General features: G+C 46.7%; 1 protein-coding gene across 1 annotated transcript in view; it reads right to left on the bottom strand.

The window, feature by feature from the left end:
• Positions 1-20,217, bottom strand: part of LOC306970728 (rho guanine nucleotide exchange factor 12-like) — a gene marked incomplete at its 3' end in the record, with an annotated part of 75,817 nt that overhangs the window by 8,110 nt on the left and 47,490 nt on the right. The window contains exons 22-32 of the mRNA XM_079566755.1: positions 14,025-14,110; positions 12,406-12,531; positions 10,804-10,918; positions 10,267-10,367; positions 7,508-7,585; positions 7,324-7,399; positions 7,079-7,246; positions 5,352-5,439; positions 4,183-4,257; positions 4,027-4,109; positions 218-529 (exon numbers count right to left, since the gene is read on the bottom strand). Of these exons, the coding sequence (XP_079422881.1) occupies positions 218-529; positions 4,027-4,109; positions 4,183-4,257; positions 5,352-5,439; positions 7,079-7,246; positions 7,324-7,399; positions 7,508-7,585; positions 10,267-10,367; positions 10,804-10,918; positions 12,406-12,531; positions 14,025-14,110 (1,308 nt within the window). The remainder of the gene's footprint in view (positions 1-217; positions 530-4,026; positions 4,110-4,182; positions 4,258-5,351; positions 5,440-7,078; positions 7,247-7,323; positions 7,400-7,507; positions 7,586-10,266; positions 10,368-10,803; positions 10,919-12,405; positions 12,532-14,024; positions 14,111-20,217) is intronic.

Genomic DNA, 20,217 nt, shown 5'->3' with positions numbered 1-20,217 from the left:
TCATTTATATTATGGTAAAGTAAGTGCGGAGAGAGGGGGCGGAGTTAACTGAATCGAAGCGTTGTGTCTTCCGGGTTTGAAAAATACCTCCAGAAAACACTTATATTTATCACAAAAATAAGTGCTCCATAGTGGTAGAGGTACAATATATCATACACATGCCTATACTTAACTTTGGAATGGCTAAAATAGCAGATACAGATCCTTTAAAACTCACGTGTACGCAGCGCGTCCTCCGCCTTCGACGTGTGCAGGTGATTGGAGACGTTCCTCTCCCCCAGAGTCTCCTGGTCCAGAGTCTCCTGGTCCAGAGTCTCCTGGTCCAGAGTCTCCTGGTCCAGAGTCTCCTGGTCCAGAGTCTCCTGGTCCAGAGTCTCCTGGTCCAGAGTCTCCTGGTCCAGAGTCTCCTGGTCCAGACGCTGCGCTAACTGCCCGTCCAGAAAGGCCTCCAGCTCCGCCTCGTCCACCGCCTGCCCCTGCGCACTCTGCAGCCCGTCCAGAGGGGGCGCAGTCTCCTCACGGGGAACATCTGGACACAACCAGAGCCAGATGTGAACACCAGCTGTGGATTCTCGTTACATCATCACTCTACGACAGCGAGTTCAAACGCCAAGGCTTTCCCTCTGTGAGAAGCTGTTTTAGTTCAATATTTAATTTAACCTCTTCCCACCCGCCTGAACCAAATGCATTCTGTCGTCTTTGGTCATTATACAGGCCTGTGTAGCAGCTCATTTGAAAGCTAAGACCCACAAAACTGAGCTTTTTCCTCACGTTGTTGCTGTGTTGTGTCACCTTTTGTATGTTTTTTTTCTTTCTTTTTTTGTAATTTTTTGTTGAATTTTTGTTGAATTTTTGTCGAATTTTTGTCGAATTTTTGTCACTTTTTTGTTGAATTTTTGTCACTTTTGTTGAATTTTTGTCACTTTTTTGTTGAATTTTTGTTGAATTTTTGTCACATTTTTGTCACATTTTTGTCACATTTTTGTCACTTTTTTGTTGAATTTCTGTCAAATTTTGGTCAATTTTTTGTCATTTTTTGTCAATTTTTTGTCATTTTTTGTCAAATTTTTGTCATTTTTTGTTGATTTTTTGTCATTTTTTGTTGAATTTTTGTTGAATTTTTGTCAATTTTTTGTTATTTTTTTGTCATTTTTTGTTGAATTTTTGTAATTTTTTGTTGAATTTTTGTTGAATTTTTGTCACTTTTTGTTGAGTTTTTTGTCACATTTTGTCGCGTTTACATCCTTGTTTTCTTCTCATTTTTTGTAGCTGTTTTGGTGCTTTTTGATTAGGGTAAAGCCAAACTGGAGAAAATGGGATCCGTTCAGGTGGGAGTTAAGAGGTTAACCAGGAAAGTCCCTCTGAGGCAGAACAGCTGGAGGAACCAGGAAGTAAAGCTGTGGGAAGTTTTAGATGATCCGTGTTAGATCAGTATGAATCTGACACGATCGATACGTGCTTGAGCTCGTTCATAAATCCCTCGTCAGACCCTCATGACTCAGTCCAGCCCTGAGGATCAGACTCTGGAGCTCATGACTCAGTCCAGCCCTGAGGATCAGACTCTGGAGGTCATGACTCAGTCCAGCCCTGAGGGTCAGACTCTGGAGCTCATGACTCAGTCCAGCCCTGAGGATCAGACTCTGGAGGTCATGACTCAGTCCAGCCCTGAGGATCAGACTCTGGAGCTCATGACTCAGTCCAGCCATGAGGATCAGACTCTGGAGGTCATGACTCAGTCCAGCCCTGAGGATCAGACTCTGGAGGTCATGACTCAGTCCACCCCTGAGGATCAGACTCTGGAGGTCATGACTCAGTCCAGCCCTGAGGATCAGACTCTGGAGCTCATGACTCAGTCCAGCCATGAGGATCAGACTCTGGAGGTCATGACTCAGTCCAGCCCTGAGGATCAGACTCTGGAGCTCATGACTCAGTCCAGCCCTGAGGATCAGACTCTGGAGCTCATGACTCAGTCCAATTTTTGTCATTTTTTGTTGAATTTTTGTCACATTTTTGTTGAATTTTTGTCACTTTTTTGTTGAATTTTTGTCATTTTTTGTTGAATTTTTGTCACTTTTTTGTTGAATTTTTGTCATTTTTTGTTGAATTTTTGTCACTTTTTTGTTGAATTTTTGTCACATTTTTGTTGAATTTTTGTCATTTTTTGTTGAATTTTTGTCATTTTTTGTTGAATTTTTGTCATTTTTTGTTGAATTTTTGTCACATTTTTGTTGAATTTTTGTCATTTTTTGTTGCATTTTTGTCATTTTTTGTTGAATTTTTGTCACTTTTTTGTTGAATTTTTGTCACTTTTTTGTTGAATTTTTGTAATTTTTTGTTGAATTTTTGTAATTTTTTGTTGAATTTTTGTCATTTTTTGTCACTTTTTTGTTGAATTTTAGTCAAATTTTTGTCGAATTTTTGTTGAATTTTTGTTGAATTTTTGTTGAATTTTTGTTGAATTTTTGTCACTTTTTTGTTGAATTTTTGTAATTTTTTGTTGAATTTTTGTAATTTTTTGTTGAATTTTTGTCATTTTTTGTCACTTTTTTGTTGAATTTTTGTCGAATTTTTGTTGAATTTTTGTTGAATTTTTGTTGAATTTTTGTTGAATTTTTGTCATTTTTTGTTGAATTTTTGTCATTTTTTGTTGCGTTTACATCCTTGTTTTCTTCTCATTTTTGTGGCTGTTTTGGAGCTTTTTTTCCCAAGAATCTTTTTGATTAGGGTAAAGCCAAACTGGAGAAAATGGGATCCGTTCAGGTGGGAGTTAAGAGGTTAACCAGGAAAGTCCCTCTGAGGCAGAACAGCTGGAGGAACCAGGAAGTAAAGCTGTGGGAAGTTTTAGATGATCCGTGTTAGATCAGTATGAATCTGACTCGGCTCGTTCATAAATCCCTCGTCAGACCCTCATGACTCCAGCCCTGCCTGAGGATCAGACTCTGGAGCTCATGACTCAGTCCAGCCCTGAGGATCAGACTCTGGAGGTCATGACTCAGTCCAGCCCTGAGGATCAGACTCTGGAGCTCATGACTCAGTCCAGCTCTGAGGATCAGACTCTGGAGGTCATGACTCAGTCCAGCCCTGAGGATCAGACTCTGGAGCTCATGACTCAGTCCAGCCCTGAGGATCAGACTCTGGAGGTCATGACTCAGTCCACCCCTGAGGATCAGACTCTGGAGCTCATGACTCAGTCCAGCCCTGAGGATCAGACTCTGGAGGTCATGACTCGCTCCAGCCCTGAGGATCAGACTCTGGAGGTCATGACTCAGTCCACCCCTGCCTGAGGATCAGACTCTGGAGGTCATGACTCAGTCCAGCCCTGCCTGAGGATCAGACTCTGGAGGTCATGACTCAGTCCAGCCCTGAGGATCAGACTCTGGAGGTCATGACTCAGTCCAGCCCTGAGGATCAGACTCTGGAGGTCATGACTCAGTCCAGCCCTGAGGATCAGACTCTGGAGCTCATGACTCAGTCCAGCCCTGAGGATCAGACTCTGGAGGTCATGACTCAGTCCACCCCTGAGGATCAGACTCTGGAGCTCATGACTCAGTCCAGCCCTGAGGATCAGACTCTGGAGGTCATGACTCGCTCCAGCCCTGAGGATCAGACTCTGGAGGTCATGACTCAGTCCACCCCTGCCTGAGGATCAGACTCTGGAGGTCATGACTCAGTCCAGCCCTGCCTGAGGATCAGACTCTGGAGGTCATGACTCAGTCCAGCCCTGAGGATCAGACTCTGGAGGTCATGACTCAGTCCAGCCCTGAGGATCAGACTCTGGAGCTCATGACTCAGTCCAGCCCTGAGGATCAGACTCTGGAGGTCATGACTCAGTCCAGCCCTGAGGATCAGACTCTGGAGCTCATGACTCAGTCCAGCCCTGAGGATCAGACTCTGGAGGTCATGACTCAGCCCTGAGGATCAGACTCTGGAGCTCATGACTCAGTCCAGCCCTGAGGATCAGACTCTGGAGCTCATGACTCAGTCCAGCCCTGCCTGAGGATCAGCGGCTCCTCGTGCGGCGCTGACCTGAGCTGTGGGCGTGTCCGGCGGCGCCCGCGGCGTCCTCAGCCAGGCCGTTGTGGATGATCTCGCGAGCCGTTCGCTCCACGCTGGAACAAAAGGACGGAGACGTTACGGATGTGAAAGACAAACGGGTGGAGAGAGAGAGGAGGCGGAGCTCACTCGCTGTGGGAGTCGCCTCCGCTGTGGAGCCGCGCCTTCATGGAGTCTGCGCACTGAGTGATGAGCCGCTGCCACCTGCGCCACAGAGCAGCGTTAACCACGTCATCACAGAGCAGCGTTAACCACGTCATCACAGAGCAGCGTTAACCACGTCATCACAGAGCAGCGTTAACCACGTCATCACAGACCAGCGTTAACCACGTCATCACAGAGCAGCATTAACCACGTCATCACAGAGCAGCGTTAACCACGTCATCCATCACAGAGAGACTAATCATTTACGTCTGAATTAAAATGTGTTTGATGCAAAAATGTATCTCTAACACTGGGTTCTGGAGAAATATGCAAAAGGTCAAGGTTTATGTATACAGCACATTTTAAAAACAGAGCACGAGTGCAAAAGTGGACTTCAAATTAGTATCAGCAAATATTTTGTTTGAAGCTTTAACCCCTTAACTCCCGCCTGAACCGAGCACATTTTCTCCAGTTTGGCTTTACCCCAATCCAAAAGCTTCTGGAAAAAAGGTGAGAAAATAGCAACAAAACTGAGACGAAAACAATGATGGAAATGTGACAAAAAAGTGAGGAAAAAGTGGAAAAAATGTCACAAGAAATTGACGGAAAAAAAGACAAAAAAAAGACAAAAATGTGAAAAAAAATTGACTAAAAATGACAAAAATTCGATTAAAAAAATTGATGAAAAAATGTGATGAAAAAAATACAAAAATTACAAAAATTACAAAAATGTGACAAAAAAGTGACGAAAAAATGACAAAAAAATGTGACAAAAAAATGTGACAAAAAAATGACAAAAAATGTACAAAAAAGCTCCAAAAATGAGTTGAAAACCCCCCAAAAATGTGATGACGTGAGGAAAAAGATCCATTTAGATGAGTTTTGTAGATCTTAGCTTGAGGTGTTACACTGGCCTACAGGATTTGGGTAAAGCTGAACAGGAGAAGATGCTCTGGGTTCAGGCGGGAGTTAAGAGGTTAAGCGGCCGATGCTTCCCCTTCAGGGTCAGTGGGATCAAAGTGTCTCTGGATCAGCTGCTGTTTCTGTGAACCTGAAACGACCTCAGCTTCATCCAGAACCAGCATCATCTCCACAGGCTGAAGAACCCGCCTCATCAGGACCTGAACCTGAACGTGACTGAAGGTGAGACTCACGTCCTCTGGTCGGAGACGGTCGGAGCCGTCAGCTCGTAGATCTGAGCCACGTTATCCGACATGGACAGAACGAAGAAGGACCTGAGGTCTGCGGGACAGAGACAGGATTAAAGAGACAGGATTACAGAGAAACATCACTTTATGTGGACTTAAATCTACATTAGAGAAACAGCCTCGATGCATTAACGTCGTCACATCCCTGAGGTTTTCCTTAAAGGGGGGGTGTTCTGCAAAATGGACGTTTTCAAGCTTTCCATCATGTTATTCTGTCACTCCCTCATTAAAAACATGGCTGAAGTGTTGCCTTGGCACATTCACGTATTTCTGAGTAATCTGTAAAAACTCTGATGGCGGCCATTTTAGGGATAGGTTTGCCTGAGTCCTCCTAGGAACGCCCTCACCTCCTGGAGACGCCTCCGAGCTTTGGTCACCAGCCGAGTAACCAACCACTGCTCCTCAGCAGAACCCCCTCCCCACTGATGCCACAGACAGCGTGTGGAGGGGGCGTGTCTAAAGGCTCAGAGGTTCTTAAAGAGACAGAGGCCTATTTCAAGACATTCACTACAGCCATTTAGAGAGAGACATTTTATACAAGGCAGTTATTCTAATTTATCATCCGGCTCTTCACAGCGTAAGTAGAAGCTCCGTTGATTTAAATGGGATTTCCCAACGTTCTACCGGTCATTATTTTCTGATAAAGGACCTCTGAGAAAAATAATGAGTTGGTGCTTTCATATCACTCCGCGCGTACGTAGCAGCGACACTATCTGTCCCGTCACTGAGAGAGAAGTCGGGGAATCGTGAGTCTGACTTTCAACTGACCCAGAGATTCACCACCATTCCTCCAACTGCAGTAGCTAGGCTAGCTGCTAGCCTTGCTGCTTCTAGCCTAGCAAAACGCGCAAACTTTTGGGAACTATTTGTCTCGGAAGTCATTAAATAAACCTTTCGACCTTCATAAAAGTGTATGAGGTTTATGTTGCGTGTGTTCAGTTGGAAAATGGCCGAATAATAAGTGGGATAATGTATAGAAAGCTGGTCATTATCGGGAAAATAAGCACCTTCAGGGTGAACCGGACCTTGACACGAAGCGGAGGGGTCTTGTTTCGACCAGCGTTCTATACATTATCCCTTACTTACTGCATTTACAGACCAACAGAAGGTTTGTCATCATTGTAGTGGGATATAGACTGGTGCTGTGTGACTGAAATAAGCAGAACACCCCCTCTTTAACGCCATATAAACGACTGCTGCACTCATGCTCTAAATTACTGACATAAATATGAGGAGTCGTTTTATGTTTTCATATAAGAAGGAAGAACACTTTATAATCATTAAAAAAAAAAGGTCAAAACAAGACAATATGTTCAAAATCTAATCAGATTGAAATGTGTGGTTTTATTTTGTGACTTATTATTATTAGAAAGATTTTCTCAAAGGAATTTTGATCTTGGTAAGTTTTGGAGTAAATTAGTTATTATTATTTAAAAGATTTCCACTTGTTTTTTTGGTTCAAAACTCAATAAATCCATCAGGAATCAGATCATTTTCTCCCGTCTTTAGCCGCTGCCGTCTCCCACAGAGGAAATGACCATATTTGGATTACAGCATCATCTCAGTCACAGCCTTTCGTGCTACACGTGGATACCAAGCATGTGAGTATTCCTGGATGAATCTCAGAGAACAAACATCCTAAGGCGAGTGTGGGCTGTGTTTTGTGGCGTTACCGGTGGCGACGGGCCGCACCAGCACGGCGCTCAGGCGGATCACGGGGCTGAAGGTCAGCTTGGAGTCGGCGGCGCTCGTCAGGTTCTTCCCTTGGAGCTTCAGGACCAGACGCTCGTCCTGTCTCTGCAGCAGCACCAGCACGTCCTCCAGCAGCAGCGTGAACATGTCTGCAACAAAACATGTACAATAGGCTCATCCTGCAGCCGCGGCGAGAACGTGTCGCGAGGTTAAATGTGTGTTTCACCGATGGCCTTGTCTTTGGTGAGTTTCCAGGACAGAGGCCCCTCGTGCACCAGCTTCTTCTGCGTCAGGTCCAGATTCTAAAACAAAAGAATTCACAAAGTGTAGATGTTTCTTTAAGGTCGAGATGTTTTGTTTTAGAAGAAGTCATTTCCAAACAGAACTTTACTGTTCTGTACTTCATGTACCTTGACCTCCAGGACGACGGGGTTCTCGCTCTGCTTCAGCGCCGACAGGTCCAGCCTCCTCTGATACTCCCTCAGCCTCTGTGGAAGGACACGGAGTTACTAAAGCTTCTCCACACGCTAAGGACCACGTATGAAGGTTAATTTGGGTTTTTATTATCAAGGTGTTTTTTATACATCCGTATTTCACCACCATATTGAAAAAAATTCAGTGTATTTTTTTTCGCTGCTGTAAAAAAGCTGCGAAAAACAGCTGATGGGCCGCCAATCAGATGGTGAGCTCCCAGAGCACAGCCGAGGAGGAAACTGTTGCGTCCAAACGTCAAACTAGAGTTAAAAGTTCTCACTTAAACCCAGAATAAAATTGTGGAAGTGTTGGATCTGATCACTGGTTCTGGACCAGGCTGAAAGGAGCAGCGTTTTTATAGAAACTTATGAATATGCGTGTTAGCTTAGCGCTCACTCATTTCTATGGGTTAGCCTAGCCTAGCGGCGTCCATTGGTTTACATGAACCAGTTAGCATTGGACATTGAGCTGTTGTTTCTCCTAAAACATTCAACAAAACTAAATGATCCAAAGCTCAACTGTATATGTAGTGTGAGAACAGTCATTCATTCATTCACTCTGAACACACAACGTTATAATGGGGTCAACATCGGACCTTCCAAACGCCGGAGGCGGCCGGTGTTCCCCGACTGCGGGTCTCGCTCATAGACATGTTATTGCTGCGCGTCTTCATGCGCCCGACAGTCCTGCTGTAGCTCTCTTCACCACCACAGCGCCGGCCCGGTACAGCCAGATGTGCACGTCCTGCAGACAGAGGTGCAGACCGCACAGATGTCTCTGTCCTGAGGCAGTGAACACTGATGATCAGAACCGGGGGGTGGGCTAAGGACAAAAGTGGGTGTTCACAGGTCCACCAGCGGTGCCGCGTAATTGTGCCATAAGCCCCGATCACTTTTCCTTTGCTGCGCTTCCTTTAGGGTTCTCATTTAATACATGGATCGTTGTTATGTCAAAAGCGGCGCAAATACAGTTGAACGTCATTGTCTCAGTGGCCGCAGTGGTGCCTCTCGGAGCGTCTGATGCCGAAGCACATGCTGCGCGTCTGACAGGCGGCTGCGGCACTGGGAGAGGTGTGAGGACGCAATGCGTTGCCCCATTCGTAAAAAGACCCCTAATGTAATGTGCAGAAGGCTGGAGTGCAGCATCAGAAACACCTGCTGAGAGTTAGGAGCGGCCATGGCACGAGCACAGTCACAACAACCAACCAATAAAGCGGGTTGCGAGGATAAACGGAGGGAGATATGTTTCCAAAAAGAAAAGCGTGCGTGAGTTTGGTGGAGCTACTTTTACTTTTCTTGTCTGAACTGCAACACGTTCACACATATTTCAATGCGAGATCTAGAAGGCTTAGTTATGAGCGAAAGCCGCTTGTTTCTCCATTATCCGTGCGTACCGGGCCGGCTGTGGTAGTGAAGCTTACAGCAGGACTTTAACTGTCGGGCGCATGAAGGTCAAGGTCAAGGTCAAGTTTATTTCTATTGCACATTTACAACAACCACGGCTGCTCAAAGTGCTTCACAACACAAACAAATGATAAAAACTATGAATACAAATACAAACAAGGCATAATAAACTTTGCATCAATTAAACAAAAAAAATACAATGGAGAAACAGTGTAACATATTAAAAAGCCTGTGTAAAGAGGTGAGTTTTAAGGGAGGACTTAAAACTGCTTAGAGTCGGGGCCAAACGGATGCTGAGGGGCAGACCGTTCCACAGTCGGGGCAGCAGCCTAAAAAGCTCTGTCTCCTCTGGTTTTCATGTGCGTTTTGGGCACATCCAGGAGGAGCAGGTCAGCTGAGCGAAGTGCTCTGGACGGGGCCTGGACAGAGAGCATCTCAGACAGATACAGAGGTGCCATTTAAACATTTGAAAACAATTAAAAGAATCTTAAAATGTATTCTGTGACAGACAGGAAGCCAGTGCAGACGGGCGAGCACAGGTGTGATGGTGCCGGTCAGCAAGCGGCCGCTGCGTTTTGGACCATTTGTAGCCTCGTAATGGACGCTTTGTCCAAACCACGCGCATGAAGACGTGCAGCAATAACATGTCTATGAGCGAGACCCGCAGTCGGGGAACACCGGCCGCCTCCGGCGTTTGGAAGGTCCGATGTTGACCCCGTTATAACGTTGTGTGTTCAGAGTGAATGAATGAATGCACTGTTCTCACACTACATATACAGTTGAGCTTGGGATCATTTAATTGTGTTGAATGTTTTAGGAGAAACAACAGCTCAATGTCCAATGCTAACTGATACATGTAAACCAATGGACACCGCTAGGCTAGGCTAACCCATTGAAATGAGTGAGCGCTAAGCTAACACGCATATTCGTAAGTTTCTATAAAAACGCTGCTCCTTTCAACCTGGTCCAGCACCAGTGATCAGATCCTACGCTTCCACAATGAATGCATTTAGTTTTACAGTTTTATTCTGGGTTTAAGTGAGTACTTTTAACTCTAGTTTGACGTTTGGATGCAACAGTTTCCTCCTCGGCTGCGCTCTGGGAGCTCACCATCTGATTGGCTCCATCAGCTGTTTTTCGCAGCTTTTTTTCAGCAGCGAAAAAAAATACACTGAATTTTTTAAAATATGTTGGTGAAATACAGATGCAAAACATTCAGATACATAAATTCAGTGTATAAAAAACACCTTGATAATAAAAACACAAATTAACCTTCATAACCACGCCCTCACCTGAGCGTTCTCCGCCTCCTTCACCGCCTGGTTAATGTGGTCCAGGATCTTCTTGCAGCTCTCGGCCGCTCGCTTCACCCGGCGGCGCTCGTCCGCCTCGTCTGGAACCACACGCAGAACAAACACATACGGGTTTGTTCCATACGGCAAATATAACATTCTGATGCCATTTTAATGCCCAAATATGATACATGCTACTACAGTACTTTACCCGTGTACTTGGTGATGTTTAACAGTACTTTACCCGTGTACTTGGTGATGTTTAACAGTACTTTACCCGTGTACTTGGCGATGTTTAACAGTACTTTACCCGTGTACTTGGTGATGTTTAACAGTACTTTACCCGTGTACTTGGTGATGTTTAACAGTACTTTACCCGTGTACTTGGTGATGTTTAACAGTACTTTACCCGTGTACTTGGCGATATTGTCCAGTAGTAGCGGGTACTTGGTGATGTAATAACAGTACTTTACCCGTGTACTTGGCGATGTTGTCCAGTAGTAGCGGGTACTTGGTGATGTAATAACAGTACTTTACCCGTGTACTTGGCGATATTGTCCAGTAGCAGCGGGTACTTGGTGAGCCGCTGCATCTCCACGGGGATGATGTCTTTGAGCTGCAGCCGTCGGCACAGACGGTGACTCTGAGCCTCCTGAGCACAAACAGAACCACTGGGTCAAAAACATCTGGCCCAGGGAGACTTTTTCCAGCTTTCCATCATGTTATTCTGTCACTCCCTCATTAAAAACATGGCTGAAGTGTTGCCTTGGCACATTCACGTATTTCTGAGTCATCTGTAAAAACTCTGATGGCGGCCATTTTAGGGATAGGTTTGCCTGAGTCCTCCTAGGAACGCCCCCACCTCCTGGAGACGCCTCCGAGCTTTGGTCACCAGCCGAGTAACCAACCACGTCATTTTTTGGTCCATTTTTGGTCATTTTTTGCCACATTTTTGTCATTTTTCGTCTATTTTGAATCACATTTTTGTCATTTTTCGTCTATTTTGAATCACATTTTTGTCATTTTTTGCCACATTTTTGTATTTTTTTTGGCAAATTTTTGTCACATTTTTGTCATTTTTTCGTCTATTTTGAATCACATTTTTGTCATTTTTTCGTCTATTTTGAATCACATTTTTGTAATTTTTTTTGCAAATTTTTGTCACATTTTTGTCATTTTTTTTCACATTTTTTGCCACATTTTTGTCATTTTTTTTGTCATTTTTTCGTCTATTTTGAATCACATTTTTGTCATTTTTTTTCACATTTTTGTCATTTTTTGCCACATTTTGTCACATTTTTGTGTCAAATCTTTATCACATTTGTCATGTTTTTGTTATTTTTTTGTCACATTTTTGTCATTTTTTGTCAATTTTTTGTCAATTTCTTGTGACATTTTTGTGACATTTTTGCCTCTTTTTCATCAATTTTTCGTCACTTTTTTGTCACATTTCCATTGTTTTCGTCTCAGTTTTGTTGCTATTTTCACAGCTTTTTTCCAGAAGCTTTTGGATTGGGGTAAAGCCAAACTGGAGAATAAAGCTCGGTTGAGGCGGGACTGGTGGCCCTTCTGTGCTCTTCCAGAATGGACCTAAAACTGATACGAGTACTTTGATTTAAGTACTCGCCGATACCGAATACCGATACGAGTACAAGGCATTTTCTTCAACATTCTTACTTGATTGGTTTGTAATTAGTAAATTTACTCATGTACATTTCCTTAAGTAAAGTCCGCGGCACATTTAAGAGCAGTTATATTAGAATTGTGCTGATGCCATTTATTTATTTATTTTATTTTCATTCAATATAATTGTTTATTTTTATGTCTCTGTCCATCACAGACAGAAAAGCCCATGTCCTAAAGCTCCCAATGCCTGAGCTTTATTCATGTATGTGTTTTTATGTAACAATAGTATTGAGATGTTCCTTAAATGGTCTCTTTTCGTCTTTACTTCAGCTCCTGTAGATTTTCTCGTGTGTTTGTAGTAACTTAGCGAGAAGCTACAGCGTTTTCATTGTTCTGCTGCAGCTCATTTTCCTTCAATATAAACATGCTGTATGTCTTTAATCTGGATTTTCTGAGGACTTTTTAGTCGCTGGGTTAGTTTTTCAGATGAATAAACCCCTGGGCGACTCTGACCTGCACGAAGGCGGCGAACCTGGGGTCTTTCTTCTGCCTGGTCCTGATGAGCTCCAGAGCCGAGGGCAGGTTACAGCAGAACAGCGCCACCTCCTGCTTCATCCGCCGCTCCTCCTCGCCGCTGAACTGCACAGAAACAGAACGGAATCTCCTGTTCCTCCTGTGGCTGCAAACAGGGCCGGACTGGGACTGAAAACCAGCCCTGGACTCTGGTCAGTCTGGCCTAAATCAGCGTAAATGCGACACTTCCACAAATACACATGTGAACCTCTGACCCCCCGCCTTCACCCAGAGCATTTTCTCCAGCTCGGCTTTGCCCAAATCTAAAAGCTTCTTGACTGGAGAGCAACACTGTAACGCCTCATTTGAAAGATAAAATCTAGAAAAGTGATGGTAACTTTTTTCACGTTGTCGCTGCATTTTTGTCATGTTTTTGTTGCTTTTTCATCACTTTTTTGTTTTTCGATGCTTTTCTTTTAACCCCTTAACTCCCACCTGAACCGAGCACATTTTCTCCAGTTTGGCTTTACCCCAATCCAAAAGCTTCTGGAAAAAAGGTGAGAAAATAACAACAAAACTGAGACGGAAAAGTGATGAAAAATTGATGAAAAAACGTCAAAAAATTTAAAAAAAAAAATGACATAAAAATGACAAAAATGTGATAAAAATTTGAAAAAAAAAAAATGACGAAAATTGGATGATGAGCCTGAACCCTCAGGGCGAAGACTCCGACTCAGAGGCTCAGCCACACGACTAAAACCAGCTCAGCGTTTCTCCAAAACCACGATGAAGCGACACATTAACCTCTTAACTCCCGCCTGAACCGAGAGCATTTTCTCCAGTTCAGCTTTACCCGAATCCTGTAGGCCAGTGTAACGCCTCATTTGAAAGCTAAGACCTACAAAACTAAATTGATCTTTTTCCTCACATCATCAGATTTTTTTCATCACTTTTTTTGTTGGGCGGTCATCTCATTTTTGTCAAATTTTCGTGACTTTTTTGTCAAAATCTAATCACTTTTTTGTCACTTTTTCGTCCATTTTTTTCAATTTTTTTTGTCAATTTTTTCTAAATTTTTTGTCAAATTTTTATCAATTTCTGTCGTTTTTTGTAAATTTTTTGTAAATTTTTCGATTTTTTTTTGTCAAATATTTATCCATTTCTGTAATTTTTTGTAAATTTTTTGTAAATTTTTTGTAAATTTTTTGTAAATTTTTTGTAAATTTTTTGTAAATTTTTTGTAAATTTTTTGTAAATTTTTTGTAAATTTTTTGTAAATTTTTTCACATTTTCATCCTTGTTTTCGTCTCAGTTTTGTTGCTATTTTCACACCTTTTTTCCAGAAGCTTTTGGATTGAGGTAAAGCTGGAGAAAATGTGCTCGGTTCAGGTGGGAGTTCAGGGGTTCAAAGCCCTGACTTCGCTCTTTAAAACCGGGAAGTCTCCATCACTTACAGTCACAGAGACATCAGCTTTAATTAGTGCTAGATCGATACTGTAAAATCCCAAAATATCGGCCCGATATATCGGTGTGTGAAGAGAGGGACTTCTGCTTTTGGTGCCTCTCGATATATTTGAATGGAAAGAACATCTCCCCGTTGATGCAGGAGCGGCTCTTACCCAGGTGAGGAGGTCGTCTCCGATTGGTCCCAGCACCGGGCCGTCGCTCCGGCGCCGCACGGCCGCCATCTGCTCCGAGAGGACCACTGCGGCACAGACACACTCAGACTCAGAAGGTTTAGGTCCTGCTCTGAGGCTGGAGGATCTCCTGCAGGTTACTAAGGGGTTACCGTGAGGCTGGAGGATCTCCTGCAGGTTACTAAGGGGTTACTGTGAGGCTGGAGGATCTCCTGCAGGTTACTAAGGAGTTACTGTGAGGCTGGAGGATCTCCTGCAGGTTACTAAGGGGTTACCGTGAGGCTGGAGGATCTCCTGCAGGTTACTAAGGGGTTACTGTGAGGCTGGAGGAGGATCTCCTGCAGGTTACTAAGGGGTTACCATGAGGCTGGAGGATCTCCTGCAGGTTACTAAGGGGTTACTGTGAGGCTGGAGGATCTCCTGCAGGTTACTAAGGGGTTACCGTGAGGCTGGAGGATCTCCTGCAGGTTACTAAGGGGTTACCGTGAGGCTGAGGGGTCTCCTGCAGGTTACTAAGGAGTTACCATGAGGCTGGATGATCTCCTGCAGGTTACTAAGGGGTTACCGTGAGGCTGGAGGATCTCCTGCAGGTTACTAAGGGGTTACTGTGAGGCTGGAGGAGGATCTCCTGCAGGTTACTAAGGGGTTACTGTGAGGCTGGAGGAGGATCTCCTGCAGGTCACTAAGGGGTTACCGTGCAGCTGGATGATCTCCTGCAGGTTACTAAGGGGTTACTGTGAGGCTGGAGGAGGATCTCCTGCAGGTCACTAAGGGGTTACCGTGAGGCTGGAGGATCTCCTGCAGGTTACTAAGGGGTTACTGTGAGGCTGGAGGATCTCCTGCTGGTTACTAAGGGGTTACCGTGAGGCTGGAGGATCTCCTGCAGGTTACTAAGGGGTTACCGTGAGGCTGAGGGGTCTCCTGCAGGTTACTAAGGAGTTACCATGAGGCTGGATGATCTCCTGCAGGTTACTAAGGGGTTACCGTGAGGCTGGAGGATCTCCTGCAGGTTACTAAGGGGTTACTGTGAGGCTGGAGGAGGATCTCCTGCAGGTTACTAAGGGGTTACTGTGAGGCTGGAGGATCTCCTGCAGGTTACTAAGGGGTTACTGTGAGGCTAAAGGATCTCCTGCAGGTTACTAAGGGGTTACCGTGAGAGTGGAGGATCTCCTGCAGGTTACTAAGGGGTTACGGTGAGGCTGGATGATCTCCTGCAGGTTACTAAGGGGTTACTGTGAGGCTGGAGGATCTCCTGCAGGTTACTAAGGGGTTACCGTGAGGCTGGATGATCTCCTGCAGGTTACTAAGGGGTTACTGTGAGGCTGGAGGATCTCCTGCAGGTTACTAAGGGGTTACGGTGAGGCTGGATGATCTCCTGCAGGTTACTAAGGGGTTACTGTGAGGGTGGAGGATCTCCTGCAGGTTACTAAGGGGTTACCGTGAGAGTGGAGGATCTCCTGCAGGTTACTAAGGGGTTACTGTGAGGCTGGAGGATCTCCTGCAGGTTACTAAGGGGTTACGGTGAGGCTGGATGATCTCCTGCAGGTTACTAAGGGGTTACTGTGAGGGTGGAGGATCTCCTGCAGGTTACTAAGGGGTTACCGTGAGAGTGGAGGATCTCCTGCAGGTTACTAAGGGGTTACCGTGAGGCTGGAGGATCTCCTGCAGGTTACTAAGGGGTTACTGTGAGGCTGGAGGATCTCCTGCAGGTTACTAAGGGGTTACGGTGAGGCTGGATGATCTCCTGCAGGTTACTAAGGGGTTACTGTGAGGCTGGAGGATCTCCTGCAGGTTACTAAGGGGTTACCGTGAGGCTGGATGATCTCCTGCAGGTTACTAAGGGGTTACCGTGAGGCTGGATGATCTCCTGCAGGTTACTAAGGGGTTACCGTGCAGCTGGATGATCTCCTGCAGGTTACTAAGGGGTTACCATGAGGCTGGAGGATCTCCTGCAGGTTACTAAGGGGTTACCGTGAGGCTGGAGGATCTCCTGCAGGTTACTAAGGGGTTACTGTGAGGCTGAGGGATCTCCTGCAGGTTACTAAGGGGTTACCGTGAGGCTGGAGGATCTCCTGCAGGTTACTAAGGAGTTACCATGAGGCTGGAGGATCTCCTGCAGGTTACTAAGGGGTTACCATGAGGCTGGAGGATCTCCTGCAGGTTACTAAGGTGTTACCGTGAGGCTGGAGGATCTCCTGCAGGTTACTAAGGGGTTACCATGAGGCTGGAGGATCTCCTGCAGGTTACTAAGGGGTTACCGTGAGGCTGGATGATCTCCTGCAGGTTACTAAGGGGTTACTGTGAGACTGGATGATCTCCTGCAGGTTACTAAGGGGTTACTGTGAGACTGGATGATCTCCTGCAGGTTACTAAGGGGTTACTGTGAGGCTGGAGGATCTCCTGCAGGTTACTAAGGGGTTACCGTGAGGCTGGAGGATCTCCTGCAGGTTACTAAGGGGTTACTGTGAGGCTGGAGGATCTCCTGCAGGTTACTAAGGGGTTACTGTGAGGCTGGAGGATCTCCTGCAGGTTACTAAGGAGTTACCGTGAGGCTGGAGGATCTCCTGCAGGTTACTAAGGGGTTACAGTGAGGCTGGAGGATCTCCTGCAGGTTACTAAGGGGTTACCGTGCAGCTGGATGATCTCCTGCAGGTTACTAAGGGGTTACCGTGAGGCTGGATGATCTCCTGCAGGTTACTAAGGAGTTACCGTGAGGCTGGATGATCTCCTGCAGGTTACTAAGGGGTTACTGTGAGGCTGGAGGATCTCCTGCAGGTTACTAAGGGGTTACCGTGAGGCTGGAGGATCTCCTGCAGGTTACTAAGGGGTTACTGTGAGGCTGGAGGATCTCCTGCAGGTCACTAAGGGGTTACAGTGCAGCTGGATGATCTCCTGCAGGTTACTAAGGGGTTACCGTGAGGCTGGAGGATCTCCTGCAGGTTACTAAGGGGTTACAGTGAGGCTGGAGGATCTCCTGCAGGTTACTAAGGGGTTACTGTGAGGCTGGAGGATCTCCTGCAGGTTACTAAGGGGTTACTGTGAGGCTGGAGGATCTCCTGCAGGTTACTAAGGGGTTACTGTGAGGCTGGAGGATCTCCTGCAGGTTACTAAGGGGTTACCGTGAGGCTGGAGGATCTCCTGCTGGTTACTAAAGGGTTACTGTGAGGCTGGAGGATCTCCTGCAGGTTACTAAGGGGTTACCGTGAGGCTGGAGGATCTCCTGCAGGTTACTAAGGGGTTACCATGAGGCTGGAGGATCTCCTGCAGGTTACTAAGGGGTTACCATGAGGCTGGAGGATCTCCTGCAGGTTACTAAAGGGTTACCGTGAGGCTGGAGGATCTCCTGCAGGTTACTAAGGGGTTACCGTGCAGCTGGATGATCTCCTGCAGGTTACTAAGGGGTTACCGTGAGGCTGGAGGATCTCCTGCAGGTTACTAAGGAGTTACTGTGAGGCTGGAGGATCTCCTGCAGGTTACTAAGGGGTTACCGTGAGGCTGGAGGATCTCCTGCAGGTTACTAAGGGGTTACAGTGAGGCTGGAGGATCTCCTGCAGGTTACTAAGGGGTTACTGTGAGGCTGGAGGATCTCCTGCAGGTTACTAAGGGGTTACTGTGAGGCTGGAGGATCTCCTGCAGGTTACTAAGGGGTTACTGTGAGGCTGGAGGATCTCCTGCAGGTTACTAAGGGGTTACCGTGAGGCTGGAGGATCTCCTGCTGGTTACTAAAGGGTTACTGTGAGGCTGGAGGATCTCCTGCAGGTTACTAAAGGGTTACCGTGAGGCTGGAGGATCTCCTGCAGGTTACTAAGGAGTTACCGTGAGGCTGGAGGATCTCCTGCAGGTTACTAAGGGGTTACCGTGAGGCTGGAGGATCTCCTGCAGGTTACTAAGGGGTTACTGTGAGGCTGGAGGATCTCCTGCAGGTTACTAAGGGGTTACCGTGAGGCTGGAGGATCTCCTGCAGGTTACTAAGGGGTTACCGTGAGGCTGGAGGATCTCCTGCAGGTTACTAAGGGGTTACTGTGAGGCTGGAGGATCTCCTGCAGGTTACTAAGGGGTTACTGTGAGGCTGGAGGATCTCCTGCAGGTTACTAAGGGGTTACTGTGAGGCTGGAGGATCTCCTGCAGGTTACTAAGGGGTTACTGTGAGGCTGGAGGATCTCCTGCAGGTTACTAAGGGGTTACCAGGAGGCTGAGGGATCTCCTGCAGGTTACTAAGGGGTTACTGTGAGGCTGGAGGATCTCCTGCAGGTTACTAAGGGGTTACTGTGAGGCTGGAGGATCTCCTGCAGGTTACTAAGGGGTTACCGTGAGGCTGGAGGATCTCCTGCAGGTTACTAAGGGGTTACCGTGAGGCTGGAGGAGGATCTCCTGCAGGTTACTAAGGGGTTACCGTGAGGCTGGAGGAGGATCTCCTGCAGGTTACTAAGGGGTTACCGTGAGGCTGGAGGATCTCCTGCAGGTTACTAAGGGGTTACTGTGAGGCTGGAGGATCTCCTGCAGGTTACTAAGGGGTTACAGTGAGGCTGGAGGATCTCCTGCAGGTTACTAAGGGGTTACCGTGAGGCTGGAGGATCTCCTGCGGGTTACTAAGGGGTTACCGTGAGGCTGGAGGATCTCCTGCAGGTTACTAAGGGGTTACAGTGAGGCTGGAGGATCTCCTGCAGGTTACTAAGGGGTTACTGTGAGGCTGGAGGATCTCCTGCAGGTTACTAAGGGGTTACTGTGAGGCTGGAGGATCTCCTGCAGGTTACTAAGGGGTTACTGTGAGGCTGGAGGATCTCCTGCAGGTTACTAAGGGGTTACTGTGAGGCTGGAGGATCTCCTGCAGGTTACTAAGGGGTTACTGTGAGGCTGGAGGATCTCCTGCAGGTTACTAAGGGGTTATTGTGAGGCTGGAGGATCTCCTGCAGGTTACTAAGGAGTTACTGTGAGGCTGGAGGATCTCCTGCAGGTTACTAAGGGGTTACCGTGAGGCTGGAGGATCTCCTGCAGGTTACTAAGGGGTTACAGTGAGGCTAAAGGATCTCCTGCAGGTTACTAAGGGGTTACCGTGAGGCTGGAGGATCTCCTGCAGGTTACTAAGGGGTTACTGTGAGGCTGGAGGATCTCCTGCAGGTTACTAAGGGGTTACTGTGAGGCTGGAGGATCTCCTGCAGGTTACTAAGGGGTTACCGTGAGGCTGGATGATCTCCTGCAGGTTACTAAGGAGTTACTGTGAGACTGGAGGATCTCCTGCAGGTTACTAAGGGGTTACTGTGAGGCTGGAGGATCTCCTGCAGGTTACTAAGGGGTTACCATGAGGCTGGAGGATCTCCTGCAGGTTACTAAGGGGTTACCGTGAGGCTGGATGATCTCCTGCAGGTTACTAAGGGGTTACTGTGAGGCTGGAGGATCTCCTGCAGGTTACTAAGGGGTTACCATGAGGCTGGAGGATCTCCTGCAGGTTACTAAGGAGTTACTGTGAGGCTGGAGGATCTCCTGCAGGTTACTAAGGGGTTACCGTGAGGCTGGATGATCTCCTGCAGGTTACTAAGGGGTTACCGTGAGGCTGGAGGATCTCCTGCAGGTTACTAAGGGGTTACTGTGAGGCTGGATGATCTCCTGCAGGTTACTAAGGGGTTACCGTGAGGCTGGAGGATCTCCTGCAGGTTACTAAGGGGTTACTGTGAGGCTGGAGGATCTCCTGCAGGTTACTAAGGGGTTACTGTGAGGCTGGATGATCTCCTGCAGGTTACTAAGGGGTTACCGTGAGGCTGGAGGAGGATCTCCTGCAGGTTACTAAGGGGTTACTGTGAGGCTGGATGATCTCCTGCAGGTTACTAAGGGGTTACCATGAGGCTGGAGGATCTCCTGCAGGTTACTAAGGGGTTACTGTGAGGCTGGAGGATCTCCTGCAGGTTACTAAGGGGTTACAGTGAGGCTGGAGGATCTCCTGCAGGTTACTAAGGGGTTACTGTGAGGCTGGAGGATCTCCTGCAGGTTACTAAGGAGTTACCATGAGGCTGGAGGATCTCCTGCAGGTTACTAAGGGGTTACCATGAGGCGGGAGGATCTCCTGCAGGTTACTAAGGGGTTACCGTGAGGCTGGAGGATCTCCTGCAGGTTACTAAGGAGTTACTGTGAGGCTGGAGGATCTCCTGCAGGTTACTAAGGAGTTACTGTGAGACTGGAG

The sequence above is a fragment of the Gobius niger genome, assembly GCF_951799975.1.
Source record: "Gobius niger genome assembly, chromosome: 11".
NCBI classification, from domain to species: Eukaryota; Metazoa; Chordata; class Actinopteri; order Gobiiformes; family Gobiidae; genus Gobius; species Gobius niger.
Note: the sequence above shows the minus strand (reverse complement) of the source record. Positions and strands in the feature narration are given on the sequence as shown.